Genomic DNA, 17,069 nt, shown 5'->3' with positions numbered 1-17,069 from the left:
TTAGGTTAAGAGACTGAAATTTCCTTTTTCTAGTAAAACGGGTGTGAATGGGAAAGGTATGTGTTATGTTAATTCATTCATAAGATAGGATGCAACGATGATGTATTTGTACATATTATCCTTGTCTCTGAGTTTGATGATCTTGTCTTTATGGGAAAGATTTCGCCTCTCTCCAAACTCTTCTATCGAGAAATTTATCCTATGCTTTCTTAATTCGCTTTGAAGAATTCTATCAGTGAAATGAAGGTTTGAGAAGAACATCTTCACAAAGGATGTATAGATCCTTTTGAAGGAATATAGAGAAAGGTGAGGAGGTTGAGTTCTTCAAAGGTTTTGAAGAATTTGCATTCTCTAAAATCTTTTGGAGTTAGCATATGAGTTCTTGTAATGGTTCGGTTGGAAAAGTGTTGAAAGTACCTTGATTCTTATTGTTTGGTTGTGAAATCACCAGTAAATGGGTTGAATTTGAAGGTTAATCTTTTTGGATTCATTATGATTTTGCAAAAACAATCTCACATACTAGGTTTAATAAAGAAAACATGCAATGTAAAAGAGTGAGAAGGAAGTACCTATTTATAGTGTGCCATCTAAGGGTTTGAGTGTATATTCTTGAAAAGCATTTAATAGATCGCTCTGACCAAAAGTTAAATAAAAATATTTCTTTTTTGGGTCTCCTGATCGATTGGTTGAAAGATCCAATCGATTAGAGCTTCACTTATCTCAAGATTTTGTACAATCTTCATTAATGCATGGATTTGATTTGCTTGAGGCGCAATTTAAGCTTAAATTTGATCTGGAAATATTTGTTTCAATCTTTTCTAATTGATTATCAACACGTGCTAACCAATTTGGCTTGCGTAGCTCAGCCTCTTTTGTTCCTTATGTTGGATTTCTACTTTTCAGCATCCCTATTTGTTAATTTTTGCACCCCTTTGCTAGAAAGCACTAAAATATTCATCTTATGGGTTAGAAAACAATTTAATTTGAATAGTAAAATGTTTAGAAATATTATTTTAAGGGTTAATCAGATTTTCCTGATTATTTCAACCTTAAAATAATTTTACCTTTTTTATCAAGAAGTCTTGATGAATATTTCCCTAAAAGAAAGACACCAAAATGGTGTATCCTCCTCCACGCATAGTTGGATTTGAGAGTTGGTAAAACCACAAAATGAATAAGTCCATCCTAGATATATTCATTCAACTGATCACTAAGGACCATAAACCTTGAGATATTCTCAAATAATTTGCTTTGATCACAACGGTGAACATTTGTCATCGTCATTTTATCCTTGAATCAGAGACTTCATAAATATTGTATACTTTAGAAGTATACCATGTTTTGCACAACTTCATTAATAATCTTCAAAGCTCTTCGCTGCAAAGCATACCTGCAAAGCACTATGGTTTTGTCATACCCCAAAATTTGCCCTACTTTTTTCCATTTCTATTTGGCTCATGGTCCTTGGTTCATCAGCAAAGTCATGCCTTAATCTTTTAGATCATTCATTTGCACTTACATTTTTCAATCAACATCATTGATTCAAAAGGTTTTCTTATTTATGATACAAAGTAATGGATTGTGACAATGGGATTAATGCATGATCTAGGGTTTCCATTGTGTACTTGTGAATTAAGCCTATGGTATCATTGTGCTACATCTGAATTGGGATGTTCATCTATCTTGGATTAAATCCTTGTGGAAACCCTAATTTTGGTCAAGGCGTTATGGATAGATGATTTGGAAGACATTCTGCAAGTTTGACTTTGGTCAACAAAGGTCAACCATTGGAAGGTTAACTTTTTGTTGACCAATTTCTTTGTGGACCTTTTTACATGTTGATTGATTGGCTATGGATTCAAGACGTAACATTTGGCATTCAAGGATTCATATCAAAGGAAGTTCAATATTTCAAATTTTGAGATTTGGAGGGAAAAGATTCATATCTTGGAAAATAGGTCACAATTGCACTTAAGGCCAATATTCAAGTACAAACATCACATACCATTACAAACAAAAGGAAAAATTACAAATTACATACAAAAATCCATCTCCTGGCCTAAGCTTGACTTTTGGTTAACTGTTGACTTTTTGGTCAACTGTTGACTTTTTGGTCAAGCAGTTGACCGAAGTCAAACTGCCTAATCCTACTTTTCTATTCATTCTCAAGATCTCTCATCTATAGTCCTCCAAGTCTTCAAGTTATCCAAAAACTCCATCACCATGATGTCATGCCCACTTTGATCATGCCTTTCCAAAATACCATGCCAAGCCTACATAATGAGCATCATCCCTACAACAATATAAACCAAGTCATGACACAAAAAAACACCAATGCACACATACACATATACTGAAGGAGTGAAAAACACAAGAAAATGGGGAATTTGAATTGGATTTTAAAAACAAAAGTTTTTTACCAACTCAAAAACTTCACACAATAACAAGAACAAGGAGAGAAAGTCACAAGTATTTTTATCCTGGTTCGCTTGAAATTAAAGATACTCCAGTCCACCCTCCAAGGTGATTTCTCCTTATACACAAGGACTTAATCCACTATAATCAAACAGATTATAGAAAATCACAAAGAACAACTTTCTTTGTCTTCTCAAGGATCCGACTATAACCTAGTCTCCTTAAGGAAATACAAACAAGTTTAAATAAAGGTTTTATGTGTTACAAGTTGCTTCTACATAAGAAAATTTTACACAAATGAAATACAAAACACTTAAAGAAAAATATGCACAAAGTTGATAGTTTTTCACGTAGAAACAGTCTTGTCAAAATGTAGCAGTGCAACCTTTCTTCAAGTATTCAAGTCATGCTTATATAGCATAAGAAAGGGACCATTGGAGGGAAATTTGGGGATACTAAAAGAGCAGTTGTCCACTAACGAACTAGTGACAGGTGTGAAGAATAGTATTGTCCTTCGCCCATGTTTTCAGGTAGTGGAAGGAATATTTTGATTTGTACCATGTATTATTTGATCACATATTCTCTTGATCTTATCTTCAAATTCATTGGCTTCTGACGAAAAGTTGATAAAGCATGAAGAGAAGAAGCACACAGCTGAAATCAAAATCTTCACAATCTTCAGTCAGAACCTTGTCCACGTTAGCATCTGGCTTGAGATCTTCAGAGTCTTCAGCTAAGTAACAAAACTTCAGAAGTTTGTCATTCTTCATAAGCTTGATGATCAGAGTCACATCCAGAAGCAAGAGCTGAAAGATCATTGCAGCAGTAACATAGCGTCTTTCCAGAACTTCTCAGGAATGAGTCAGTGCAGAAGCAAAAAGAACATTGCAGCAGGAACATAGTGTCTTTCAGAACTTCTCAGGAATGAATCAACACATGAGCAGAAAGAACATTGCAGCAGCAACACAGAGTCTTTCAGAACTTTTCATTAGTGATTTCACGCATAAGCAAATTCACAACAAATGTTCAGAAGCTGATGACGTTGCACATCATAAATTTAGAATTAGAACTGGATGTTAAAGGTACACAATAATAAACCATTAGAGTACCAAATTTGTTCTCACATAAATACTGCATTATTATCATCAAAACTCAAAGGTATAGATACATAACCAAATCTTGTTCTAACATATACTACATCACCAACATGGCTCATGCAAATAACATTCAACAAATTTCCACTTCAATTGGCTATTAACCTTCCTTTTATTTTTAGTAAACTTTCATAACAAATCAACACAACACTTTCCATAATAGTTCATTTCAGGATAACTCATTTCTAAAAAATCACTAACAGTTCAATTAACTCCTCCTAACACCAATATTGCTAACAGTCACTCATTATTGCACTAACCATAATAAATTATTCATCAATTAATCAAACAATGCAACCACATCCTACTAACTATCTAACTAAGCATAACTAACACTTATTAACTTACTAATTATCGCATTGCTAACAATTAACTAGTCTCCTCATGCCAAGTCAGTTTTAACCCTAACCTTTTTACTAATCCTAATTAACCACTAACATTTCCAATTTCCATTAACTAACATTTTCACTTAAACAAATTTCATAACAATTCATATTGACATCATAACTAATACTTTTTCTACACAAATTCACTAACAGTTTTCATCAAAGCTTCCAACTAATACCAATTGCTAACATTATTCCAACTCCTAACAGCTAACCAATTCATCAAGTTTTCCTAATAGTCCAACATTTCACTAACCAACTAACTTAACATAACGTTCAAACTAACATTAACTTCTAACATTTTCTAAACTAACCTAAACTAGCATGTTAAACAATTCAAACATAGCTAACTTTTAACAGTTCAGCAAATTAACTCACTAACAGTTTGTATTGATCAAGTTAATTGAGCTAACAATTTATAACTATCCAACCAATCAATAACTAACAACCTACTAATCATGTCTAACTTCCTAATTATCATACATTTCCAACTAACTAATCTTCCCTAACTTCAACTCACTAACAGCTCTAATGTTATTCACATTTTCATAATAGTTCAACCTACTAACTATCAAAATTCAACTAACCAACTGTTAACTAACAATGTTAACTAACCTAACTACTTTGCTCGTGAACATAGTTCACCCTAACAGCTGACCAAACTCCTTTTCCCTAACTCACCTAAACACTTACACTCTCCAACCTTCAGTCATATGTATATATCAAACTCTCATCAATCATGATGGAGATCACCAGTCACACTTTGCAAACTCCCTCAGACTACATAGTTCTCTCTGTAATTTAATCTCTTTCCCTCACCAATACTCAAAGCTCGTCCATTATTGAGCAAGCTTCACATTTAAGTTTGCTACAACAAGAGTTATACCTATCTACACCCTCTACTCTCTATATGCGACAACAAAAACAACAACTTTAAGTAGTTCCTACAGACTAAATTCAAGAGAATAAGAAGAAGAAATCATTGCAAGCTTTGAAGGTTCGAATTGCTTACCTGTTGATATATCACTGGTTTTCTCTTCATCATCGTCTTCTTCAATCTTCAATAAATTTCCGGGCGAACCTCTTCCTTTTAGGTAGGATCCATTTCTTACTTCTTGTTGCTTCCAAAATTGTTAACAAGATGTATAGGGCATTGAGAGGAATCAAAGCCATGAGTTTTCTTGCTTTGATTCCCCCCATTGTGATTTAATTTTGTTTGGATAACTTAGGGTTCTTTAAGTTTTTTGTTGTGATTTGATGACTTGGTGAATTTTAGACGGAATATGGTTGGGAAGTGAAGAGAGGAGACAAGAACGAGTGAATTGGTGGTGGTTTTAGGCTCAACTGGGATGCTCCGCCGCCTCCGGCATGGCAGAGTGATTTCCGGCCAAGGTAGATGTAAGAAAGATGGGGAATGTTGATGGAGTGAAGAATGAGGGCGAGTCTCAGTCCCTTCACCCTTTGCCCATTCACGTTGGGCCTTCAAGCCACTAAGCCCGTGCCTTTACTCTCTACATACCTTAACTGCTAATTCACCTCCCATTCTGAATTCTACAAACAACATTGACCTTAGGACTCTGATTTTGGGCCCCACGCCCATTGCAGGCCAAACCTCCCTTCTATCACACACCCCTGCAGAAAGTGATATAATTATTTGATTAATTATTGTTATTCTTTTTCCTTTTAATTTTTTTTATCACACATTTTCGTACACATAAAAATACAATAAAAACACACTTTGAGAACATGAACTTATTTAGGTTAATTTTTAGTTAGGTTAGACTCATAATTTATTTAATTTTTAGACTTTCTAGTTAATTTCATGATTATCTTGAGATTAGGGTTTATACATGTTAATTCCAACTTTAATGCTTTTAGGTTCTTTAATTAAATCCATGTGCTTATTGTGTGATTCTTATCATGATCCCTTATTGGTGGATTAGTTGATCAATTTCATTTTTGATCAACTAATTAGCTTTTGTGATTTAGACTTTTCTTAAACTTTCATGAACATTTACATGCTCCCATAGGATCCATATTCATTCAAGTGATCATAAAATCCATTGATCACTTGATTGAATTAGATTCTTATACTTGATTCCACTGGATCTTTTAAGTCAGTCTCAAGATTCACAATCAAGACCCTGGAAATAGGAGGACATCAAGACATGGTCATGTTGAGCTTCATCCATTCAAGAACACATTGCCTCACCCTTTTCAAAACCAAAAACTTCTTTTTAAAAAAACTTTAAAACACCTGTTAGTTATGATATGAATTGTGTGCCACGAGCCTTAAGCAACGAAGAAGAAGGAGAGGGATTATTCCTACCCTTGTTCTGAATATCTTTGAATACGGGACTTAGGCCCCAGTTATTCAAAGTATTCACCTTCGTTCATAGACTTTAGTAAAATTCAAATCAAACAACTTTCAAACTTTTTCTCCCCACACACAACACTTCAACAATGATCATCAGCAATACCTTTTCTCTTTGGACTAAACACTACTTTCCTTGTATCCTATACACTCTTGAGGTTAATCACCTTCTCTTAGTTAATCACCTCTTTTATGGATTAATCACCTTCTCATGGTTAAACATCCATCTCTGAATCATACCCCTCTCTTTGGTTAATCACCTTCTTATGGTTAAAACCCTTTTCACGCATGATTGCCTTATTAGTCTCATGCTTAGGCAATCCCCCTAATGGATGCTTTCCTTGTTAGTCTCGTGCTTAGGTAAGTCATTTTCATGTATGTTTTCCTTGTTAGTCTCATGCTTAGACAAACTCCCCATTCTCATGCACACTTGCCTTATTAGTCTCATGCTTAGGAAGACCCCCTTTCCTTTTATGTTTCTCTTGTCAGACCCAGTTCTTAGACAAACCATTTTTCATGCATGTCTGTCTTGTTAGTCTCATGCTTAGGCAAACCCCTTCATGCATGTTTGCCTTGTCAGACCCAGTGTTTAGGCAAACCCTCATCTCTTGCATGCTTGCGTTGTTAGTCCCTTGTTTAAGAAATCCATTTCGTGCATGTTTTCCTTGTCATACCCAGTACTTAGGCAAACACACCTTTCTTGTAGGTTTTGATCCCCGAGTCTAGGTAAAACCCTATAATTCTGCATTGGCTAATCGCCATCTATTGGTTAAACACCACACTCTTTGGTTTAGATATACCGCTTTATGGATTCAAACAACACAATCCTGGTCCAAACAATACTTTCACAACATCCAAACAACACTTTCACCATTTCATAAATCTTTTCCAATTCAGTTCCTTTTTTCAATTCAATTCATTCACAAACTCTTTTTATCCAAATCAAGCAACAACCTTTTTTTCTTTCAAACAAGTTTTTCTTTTCATAAAAGGATTGTTATAACCCATTACTTGACAGTCAAACTAAAAGCTTAGATCATCTGAACAAGGATCCGAATCAGCTAACGTCAAAGCACTTCCAAGATACGATTATAACACAGTTTCCTAAAAATAATCAACAAATACATAGTTTTCTATCATGAACTACGGAACTCTTATTTTTTCATTGCACTATGAGAATATGTAGGCACTATGATACTTTGATTTTAAAAGGCGTGTGAGGAAGGGAAACCTTTTTCCCCTTTACTTTTTTGCCTAGCTAAAGATGTCTTCAACATGGCCATCGCAAAACTGGTGGAGCAAGGCAACTTGGATCTTATTAAGGGACCCAAAGGATCTGTGGTGCCATTTTTTGTCCTCTATGCATATGACATAATTTTTTATGCAAATCTAAAATCACAAACATTGAGGCCCTCAAAAATCTCTTCATTAGGTATGTTGAATGATCAGGTCAACAAGTAAACCCTCAAAGGTCCATAATTTATGCATTTTCTATTCCTCGTCAAAGTTTCACTAAAATGGCCCAGATGCTTGACTTCTCAAAAGGATATATTTCTTTCACATGCCTTTCTAACTATGACCGGAAGAGTGTGCGTTATAAAAAGTCTCATTCATGGTTTATTAATTTATAGCCTCTTAATTATTCTTGGTCTATTAGTCTCATAAAAGACCTACATAATAGCATGAGAAATTTTATTTGAAGTGGAAATATCTAAAAGAGGAAATTATTAATTGTGGCTTGTCACAAAATTTGTAAGCCTTTTTCAGAAGGAGGCATTGGCATTAGATATCTTTCCAAAATCAATGAAGCATCCAATTTAAAAATTTGTTGGGAGCTTTCCAACACTTCAAATTAGTGGTATCATCTTCTAAAACAAATAATCATCAGAGGGAACAAATCTAACAATTATCACATTTTCTCTTCCATTTGGTCAGGCATCAAAAGCAATTTTCAATCAACTTTTGACAATTCCATATGGACCCTCGGTGATGGTAGCTTGTCAATATGTATGGATTGATTCATGGTGTGGCATCCCTTTGGTTTATCACCTACATACTTCTATTAATACAAACGAAAGACTCCAATCAAAATCCAAAGACATCATACTCAATTTCAAATGGATTATTCCTTCTGATCTGGTTCAAATGTTTCCTGCTCTAAATTAAGTAATAAAAAAGGAAATCATTTCTCTTGCTCCTAAGAAAAATGACCTCATATGGATTATGTCTTCTTCTAGCACGTTAAGTCTAAAAAATGCCTACCTCTTTCAGGCTCCTTTAGGTCAAAATTTAAGTTTAGAAAAGGTAATTGTGAACAACAATATTCCTCCCTCAAAATCCGTATTTGTTTGGAGGCTTGTTTAAAATAAAGTTCTTATTAATGAGATCCTAGAGGATTTTTTTTCCTACAACCCTCCAAATGGGACCTGTGTGGAAGCCAATTAGAAACAAAAGAACACCTTTTTCTGAACTTCTCTTTTGCATAAAACCTATGATAATGGTTATCCAATATACCATTCATTTCAACTTCTTAGAAATATAGAAGGCTTGCAATAAAGTCGGGTAAAACACAAAGTGAGGTAGTAATTCTCCCTACTATAATAAATGATTTCAACATAATATGCTAATTTCAAAAATCTCACTCAGTGGAAACTATACCAAAGCTACTACATCTAATTCTATAAGAGACTTTAGAAATCTCAAAACTTTTAATATCAATTATCATCCCCCAAAATCTACCAGAATTATTGAAGTCGTTTGATTATCTCCACCACAATCATGGATCAATTGCAATCTTGATGGCACGTCACTTGGAGTACTTGGTCGGGTTGCCTTTGGGAGAATTTTTAGGAATCACTCGACCAATATGATTTGTTGTTTTGCAAAAAGTCTTGGTGAAAACTTTGCATTCCATGCAAATTTATAGGAGTAATGAAAGCCATCGAGATTGCTTTTGACAATAACGAGAAACATATTTGAGTAGAAACTGAATCCAAACTGGTCACCCAAAATTTTAACAACAAAATTTTAACAACACTAACATAGTTTCTGGGCAGCAGGATAATAAATGGTTAAATTATTTTCATATGACTAATAGCATGTCTTTTATTATATCTCATATTTTTAGGAAAGAGAATCATTTTGCTGACAAACTAACTTCATTAAACTTGACCATTTAAAATTTTGTTCGATAGAATAAGGATCACGTGTCTGTTTTTGCTAAACTTAACTCGTAAGATTTTTTTTCCTTGTCCCCCTCTTTTGTACCATTTTGTCCTTCTTTAATAGTATATTCTAGATTGTTTTAAAAAAAAAACTAAAATTCAGTTAAAATAAGTTACAAAATAATGAAATAGTGCACATATTCAAATTCAATGAAGAAATAAAAACACATATTTGCAGCATCACATCCCAATAATAGATAGCTATTCTCGTCGAAGGTTCAAGAATAGAAAGAATTGACTTTATTTACACCAAACTTCTTTCCCATTTTCTACTTTATTAATCAATAAAAACTCATATAGTCTATAAGAAAAGTACCAAACGACGTAGCATTGAAATTCAAACAAATAAAAATACATAAAATATGGTAAAAACAACTTGTTATCCTTGTCAAAAAAATCCTTATCACATTACCTTAAAAAAAATGAAAAACATGTAAAAAAAACAGCTAATATTATCTACGTTAATAGAATACCATTTTTAATCCGAAAAACTAAAATAAGCAAATAAAAATCCATTCAAACATATATATAAAATGCAGTATATTTTTTCCAGTATTTGAAACATGCATAACGTTTTCCAGTTATAACTTTTTCCACAAACTGAATCAATAACCAACCACATTTTATTATTATTCTTGTTTCCCCTTATTGATTCATACGTGGAAATTGATTCTGGTATTCATTAAGGTATCTGTGGTTAAGAATCCGATTCTTAATCGCAGATTCTTAAGGTTTGTTGTTTGATAACAAGATGAATTGCTTTTCATGCTGCAATTCAGGTGCTGAAACATCATCTTATAAAAAAGAACGTTCCAAATATGTTTCCAAAGGACGGAGAACATTCAAATCATTAGCAGCTGCTATGTCACTCAAATCAGGTTTGCGGTTCGGTTCGATAATTGATTCGTCTCTTCAAATTCTATCAAACTATTTGTTAATTACACGTGCATGTGCATGTGCATGTTAATGAAATTTGTAGGTAGTAGCAGACAGAGACAAATTACAGCGGAGATATTAAAATATGGAACCGCGCAAAATGATGTTAAAGTACTAACGTATGAAGAAGTCGCTGATGCGACAAACAACTTCAGTTCGGATTCTCTTATCGGAGAAGGTGGATTTGGGAATGTTTATAAAGGATACTTAAAGAGCATTGAACAGGTTTGTGTTTTTTTTCTAATGATGTTATGTTTTTTTTTAAGGAGTTATGAAATTCTCAGGTTGAATATTTGTGTTTAGACGGTAGCTGTGAAGAAATTGAATAGGGATGGGGATCAAGGAACAAGAGAATTTTTCGCCGAAGTTTTGATGTTGAGTATGGTGAAACATCCAAACCTTGTGAGGCTGGTTGGTTATTGCGTAGAAGATGATCAAAGGATTTTGGTTTATGAGCATATGGCTAATGGAAGCTTGGAAAATCACCTTCTAGGTAAGCATTATCACAGAAAAACATCATGTTACAATTTCAAAAACATGATTACCAAAACTAAGACCAGAATATGTTTGTTTGTTTGTTTGTTTATCTCAGATATAGGCGATAAGGAACCGTTGGATTGGCAAACAAGGATGAAAATTGCTGATGGAGCCGCGAGAGGACTTGAGTACCTGCATAATTCTGCAGATCCGCCGATTATTTTCCGCGATTTTAAGTCGTCTAATATACTATTAGATGAAAATTTCAATCCAAAGCTTTCTGATTTCGGTCTTGCTAAGATTGCTCCAATAGAGGGTGAGGGCTTGGTCTCGACTCGGGTTATGGGGACTTATGGTTATTGTGCACCAGAGTATGCTGCTACCGGTAAATTATCCTCAAAATCAGACATCTATAGTTTTGGTGTTGTGTTTTTGGAAATTATCTCGGGTAGACGAGTTATTGACACTGCAAGATCTGCAGAAGAACAAAACTTAATTGATTGGGTATGTCACATTTCTATCCTCTAACTTTTATTCTTCTATTTTTTATTGAATTATTTGAATTTATCTACTGGCATAAGCATCCATGAGATTGTTCGCGAAAGCTTATGAAATGGTTGTCTTTTTTATGATTTGGCAGGCACAACCTTTGTTTAAGGACCGAACAAAGTTCACACTAATGGCCGATCCTTTGCTTAAAGGCCAGTTTCCGGTGAAGGGACTATTTCAAGCTCTAGCAGTGGCAGCAATGTGTCTACAAGAAGAAGCCGATACGCGGCCTTATATGGACGATGTCATAACGGCTCTTACGCATCTAGCAGTACACAAGACTGATGAAAAAGACATAGCTGGTGAATCTCTAAAAAGTGCTGGTCATGTTGAATCTTTTAGAGCTGCAAACTCACTTGGATCTGAAAGGGCATAACAATATTAGCTATAATTTGGCCATAACACAGACTATAGGATTCACTTAAAAAATGACAGAAAAATAAAAGTGCTTATAAAGTGCTTATAGGATTCACTAAAACTATAGTTTGTGTTAAATGTTTAGGCTTTTTAGTCATTTCCGTTTGGGATTGGAATCAGGATCCCTTTGATTCATCTTCCTTTCTTTTCTTTTTTTCTCAAAGAAAGTTTCACCTGAGATTCGGTTTCAATTTCATTTCATCATTGGACATTTGTTGCAAATGTTCAAAAGTATAAATGTATGTTTCCAAATTCAATTGCAAATACATTGTTTTTTTATTTGATTAATAAATATACATTGTTTCAGATTCAATATCTAACTCAATACTAATTGTGCATGAAAATTGAAACACATAATCTTAAAGAGAGAAATAAAGAGAGCATGATCCGAGAAAAGAACGGCGAAGATTATTTAATGATAATTCAGTAAAGATGTAGTAACTATGTAATGTGAGCCGACAGTTGGCCGAGATCGATAAATACATGTAAATGCGTGTTTTTTCTACCACGGTAGATCTGGATCCCACCTAGAGGTGAAAGTTGTTGATATCATTCCTGAGGATCTTGTAGCTGAAACCAGGAATTCTACTTGTTGTGTTTCTTTGCTTCTTCCTCTTCCATGTTGTTGGCAAAAACCAGAAACTAGGCTTGGACATGGAAATGGTTCTATCAGAAACCATTTCCATGTCGACGAAGTGCTGCTGAGGTTTCTGTGAAATTCCTCTTCTGTCTAACTCAAATTTAGTGAAATATTCAATTTCCTTTCTTACTAGTGATCCAATGGTGCCTCTTGTGCCTATAGCAACAGGTGCAGCCATTTCAAATGGACTTGTGCCAATGAGTTATATGGCACTAGTCTTTATAGTGCATGAGTTTGATGTTAGAAAACTGAATGAGGCTTGTAGTTGAAGAAAGATGGGATCATGGTTCTTAATTTTCAATTAGGTAGGACATCATCTTTTTCTTTATTAAACTATACATGATTAAGTGCTTTATGAAAAGCAAATGTATTGAATTTCTCATTAATTGAAACTTTAAAAAGTTGAAATGAGTTGGTTTATGGACATCATATACTTTACACTTTTTGACACATGTTTCTGCCTAATCAAAAGTTTCTTATGCATACACTAGTGAGTGTTTACTAGGATTTATTTTTTTTTAATTTGGCAATGGCATGCATATGATGTGGAATCTGAAATTTCTTTTAAATTTAGAGTTAAAGAAAATTTTGAATTTCTCTGGCGCTTAAGTGATGGTTTACTTTCCTTTTTTTATAGTATCATGTTATGTTAAAGTTATTCTCCACCTTTCATGCCTTGGTTATGGGAAAGAGTGGGAAATTGTTTTCATAAATTTTGTGCAATAGTGTTAGCAATCATATTCAATCAATTGGTAATTCAAGAGTGATTGATGTTTGTTCAGAAGTTGGTTGAGTTTCAATTAGGACTCATCCCCTATGAAGCACCTTCAATGGTGCAAGTCACCATGCTTATTTTGTGGACCCTATTTTACCACATCATTTTTAAACCATTTATTTAGCTTTTGCTCCAATTATTGCAACTTTGAAAAAACTTATATTGGACTATGGACTATGGACTTACGCAATGCTAATTTCTAACAATTAAATTCTTGCAATTTATTTCTTTACTTTGCGTATTCTAACTCTCATTCATCATCATTATCCTATTTTACCACATCATTTTTAAACCATTTATTTAGCTTTTGCTCCAATTATTTCTTTACTTTGCGTATTCTAACTCTCATTCATCATCATTTTTATCATATTTTAAGGTCTAAAGCAATAATGATGAAGAATGGTAATGATGATGAATGAGAGTTAGAATACGCAAAGTAAAGAAATAAATTGCAAGAATTTAATTGTTAGAAGTTAGCATTGCGTAATGTAAATGTTAGAAGTCAATTTGCAAGAAAAACGATTACTTGAGATTATCTATCCACAAATCAAATGACTCAAAATATGGCGCATTAAGGGACAACCTATCAATAATTCAAAGTATCGAAAATGATCTGATGATTATTTATCAATATGTTTGAATCAAAGAAGATTAAATCAACGGAAACATCCATCTATCAATGATTTGATGTGTGGAAGATCTATCAATCAAGCCATAAAAAATGAATAAAAGTTGACATAAAGAAATCACAAGTTAGTGGTTAGATGTTAGAGATTATTAGTTAATTGTCAACCAAAATTGCAAGAAGAAAAGAGAATAAAAATCAAATTATGAAGCAATTATCCATGATAAAAATGAATTAAATTGCAAAAAATAAAATGATATTAAAGTTCACTCAAAAATCAATAGAAATCAAAAGATCAAGAGTTTAATATTTGAAAGAAATTAAAATAATAAAACTAAGAAAAAATAGGAAAGAAAAAATAGTAAAACAAAAACATCCAGCCATGGGGTGCACCACTGAAAACAGTGGTGTGAAGAGGAAAGGGGCACAGAGGCCCAATCTAAGGCCCATTGGCCTTAGTCCTTAATGGTTAGGGGGTGCAGGGAGACTACATGGAGTGTAGTTAGCCAAGTGAATGGGCTTGAAGCCCAATTAACTCATAATTGAGACCAAGAGGACCACGCCCTCCTCACGTGCACATTCAAAATCCTTAGCTCAACTCAAAATCTCTCCCTCCATTTCTGACCGTAGAAACGAGCTTCTGTCGCGCCGGAGCTTATCGACGGCGATAGCGGAGCTCCAAACATGAAAATTAAAATATCAGAACCGTCCTTCTCACCTCCCTGATCCGAATCTCCAATCCAATTAACCTAAGTCTAAGTCTATTGATCAAACCGCATCCAGAAGAACATAAACCCTAGGTCAGATTTCCAAAAATTAAGTGGAACGTGATGATAATCTAAAGCCAACAGGTTAGGGCTTTGATGCCCCTAACCTAGCACTACATTTAGGTAACCAGAGCGAAGCGGAACAAGTTGAAGTTGATAACTTACCTGTCGGAGACGACGACGGAGACAACGGCGATGATAATAGGAACCTCAGGTACACTTCTTAACTTCACTCCTTCCTTCTATTTCGTGTTTCTCTTATTCTTTCCACTTCCTTGATTCTTCTCTTTTTCCCTATGTTAGCTCTGAATTTGAGATATAAAGAGAACCTTTTGTGTTTCTGTGTGAGGTTCAGAGGGATTAAGAGAATTGAAGAAGGTGATGAATGATTTGCAAGTCGAAAAAATTAGAGAGAATCCAAAGAGAGCTGAAATGTGAAGGATTATGTTTGATTTATAGAGTGACGAAAGGGTAGTTTTGGAATGAATTTGAGAAGTTAGTTAGATCAGAATTCTGTTATGGTTAGTTGAAATGAATAGATGGTTTTGTGTTCAGTTTGAAGATTCTATGAATTCGAGTCTGGAAGTTAGTTGAATGGGAGAGGCTTTTGTTGAGTTTGTTATGAGGAAATGGTCCTGTTAAGGGGGTTCTTATCAGTTCTGAATTGGAGAGTTTATTCTATTATGGCCTTGTGGATTGTTGCGGGAAGTTCCCATTTGATGCTTGTAGAATTTTTGTTTTTATATGAAAGGTTGTTAGAAGAAATCACTATGAGGGTTCCGTTTTCCGTTTCTGTTATATCAGTATTTAAGAGGGAAATTTGTTGCGGGTTCTTGATTTTATTCAGTTGAGTCTTATGAATGGTGCTTCGGTTTTGGTTTATGTCATGAGGTGCTTGGCCAAGTCGAATTTAGTTAGGTTAGTGGATGATGCTTTGATGTCTTGGATTCTGATTTATGATTGCATTTGTGTTGTGATGCTTTTGCAACTTGTGACCTCATGTATTTATTGCTTCATGGTTTGTGTTTGCAGCTCATGTAGGTCGTGGTTTATCAGGTTTTGGTTTGGCTTCTCTAGCAAGAATTCAAATGGACAACGTTGTATTTCTGACTTAGGCTTTGTCTGCAAATTGGTGGCTTGCATTGCATCTTGGTTTCCATTTGTGCCATTCTGACTTTGTAATGCTGAGTTTCTATTCTCATTTCAAACTCTGACTTTGGTTAATTGGCTTGTTTTGCTAGGTCTATATTCCTTAATCAAGTATGTCATGAAGTTTACAATGGTTGGACAAAAGTTCATGGCATCAAAGTTGGAATTTGAAGGATCCATCTACAAATGGTCAACCAAAAATCAAGAACCAAAGATTGAAGATTGGATTAGAATTAGGATGAAAAAAGGGATTGGGTTGACTTTGGTCAAAATTGACCAAAATTGACCAAAAAGTCAATTGTTGACCAAAGTCTACATTTGGTCAACACACTTTTTTTTTACTTTTCTCGTGTAATGAACATTTGTAATGGATTATAATGATGGAATTGGCATTTGAATGAAATTGGATTGATATTTGAATTGATCTTGATTCTTGAACCTTGTATGGAATTTGAAATGGACATGATTAACTTGTAACTTGAATTAAACATGACTTGAGTATGGATTGAACCGAGACTTACAAATGAATCAAACTTGACATGAATTCAATATGAATTAAAAATGAATTGGATTAAAGCTTGTAATAGAATGAAATCAAGGCAAGGATCCATGAATGAACCACTAACCATACACCAAAGGACATAACAATGACTTAAATGATCAATAACAAGCATGAACAAAGGCATGACAACAGATGAAATGAACATTTACCAGATGAAAATAGGCTAAGCAAGGCAAGGACTTGGCATGAGGATGACCATATGTCATAGCAAAGCATGTACCTAGGCACAAACCATATGACACAAAAACATGATGCACATTGTTGGTGTAAGCCCTAGAGGCCAATACTTTTGATACTTGTATTGAATTATTTATTAATAATAAAATGTTTTTTCTTTAATATGTTTGTTTAATAAAGTCCCTAGAATAGCTAGCCTGTTTAATGTATCAAGTGTGACTTAATCATGAGATCTCGTTAAACATAAGGACATTATTCTTAAAGTATTCGTAGTCGAGCTTTGTTATGAAGTGAGATAACATTAAAGCATTAAGACTATTATGTATATAGACTGATAATCATATTTCATGGATCATGGATAAGAAGTTATCAAGTCTTAAACATAGTTATGAATATTATGAGTAATATTTATACTGGATTGACCCGCTATGAGAATACTACA

At 34.1% G+C, this 17,069-nt stretch overlaps 2 protein-coding genes and 2 long non-coding RNA genes across 4 annotated transcripts; 2 read left to right on the top strand and 2 right to left on the bottom strand.

Annotated features, from left to right (window-relative positions):
- Positions 1-1,945: 1,945 nt before the first annotated feature.
- On the bottom strand, positions 1,946-5,565 carry LOC127078322 (uncharacterized). The gene is made up of 2 exons (XR_007787828.1): positions 4,968-5,565; positions 1,946-2,293 (listed from the first exon to the last, which is right to left on the bottom strand). It is a non-coding gene; the product is annotated as an uncharacterized LOC127078322 (long non-coding RNA).
- A 4,115-nt stretch (positions 5,566-9,680) lies between these two features.
- LOC127078295 (probable serine/threonine-protein kinase PBL23) lies at positions 9,681-12,187 on the top strand. The gene is made up of 5 exons (XM_051018776.1): positions 9,681-10,431; positions 10,533-10,714; positions 10,793-10,982; positions 11,082-11,470; positions 11,607-12,187. The coding sequence occupies exons 1-5, from the start codon at positions 10,305-10,307 to the stop codon at positions 11,889-11,891; spliced, it is 1,173 nt and encodes a 390-aa protein (XP_050874733.1). The 5' UTR covers positions 9,681-10,304; the 3' UTR covers positions 11,892-12,187.
- A 272-nt stretch (positions 12,188-12,459) lies between these two features.
- On the bottom strand, positions 12,460-12,750 carry LOC127113288 (uncharacterized). Its single transcript, XM_051046466.1, has one exon. The coding sequence runs from the start codon at positions 12,748-12,750 to the stop codon at positions 12,460-12,462; it is 291 nt and encodes a 96-aa protein (XP_050902423.1).
- Positions 12,751-14,485: 1,735 nt separating this feature from the next.
- Positions 14,486-16,312, top strand: LOC127078311 (uncharacterized). The gene is made up of 2 exons (XR_007787827.1): positions 14,486-14,953; positions 15,772-16,312. It is a non-coding gene; the product is annotated as an uncharacterized LOC127078311 (long non-coding RNA).
- The last annotated feature ends 757 nt before the right edge of the window (positions 16,313-17,069 follow it).

This window comes from Lathyrus oleraceus, chromosome 1, assembly GCF_024323335.1.
Source record: "Lathyrus oleraceus cultivar Zhongwan6 chromosome 1, CAAS_Psat_ZW6_1.0, whole genome shotgun sequence".
NCBI classification, from domain to species: Eukaryota; Viridiplantae; Streptophyta; class Magnoliopsida; order Fabales; family Fabaceae; genus Lathyrus; species Lathyrus oleraceus.
This window is presented reverse-complemented; position numbering and strand designations above follow the sequence as displayed.

Coding starts and splice junctions, on each gene's coding strand:
- LOC127078295 (XM_051018776.1), top strand. CDS start 10,305: ATGAATTGCTTTTCATGCTGCAATTCAGGTGCTGAAACATCATCTTAT. Junction 10,715..10,792: donor ACTTAAAGAGCATTGAACAG/GTTTGTGTTTTT, acceptor ATTTGTGTTTAG/ACGGTAGCTGTGAAGAAATT. Junction 10,983..11,081: donor CTTGGAAAATCACCTTCTAG/GTAAGCATTATC, acceptor TGTTTATCTCAG/ATATAGGCGATAAGGAACCG.
- LOC127113288 (XM_051046466.1), bottom strand. CDS start 12,750: ATGGCTGCACCTGTTGCTATAGGCACAAGAGGCACCATTGGATCACTA.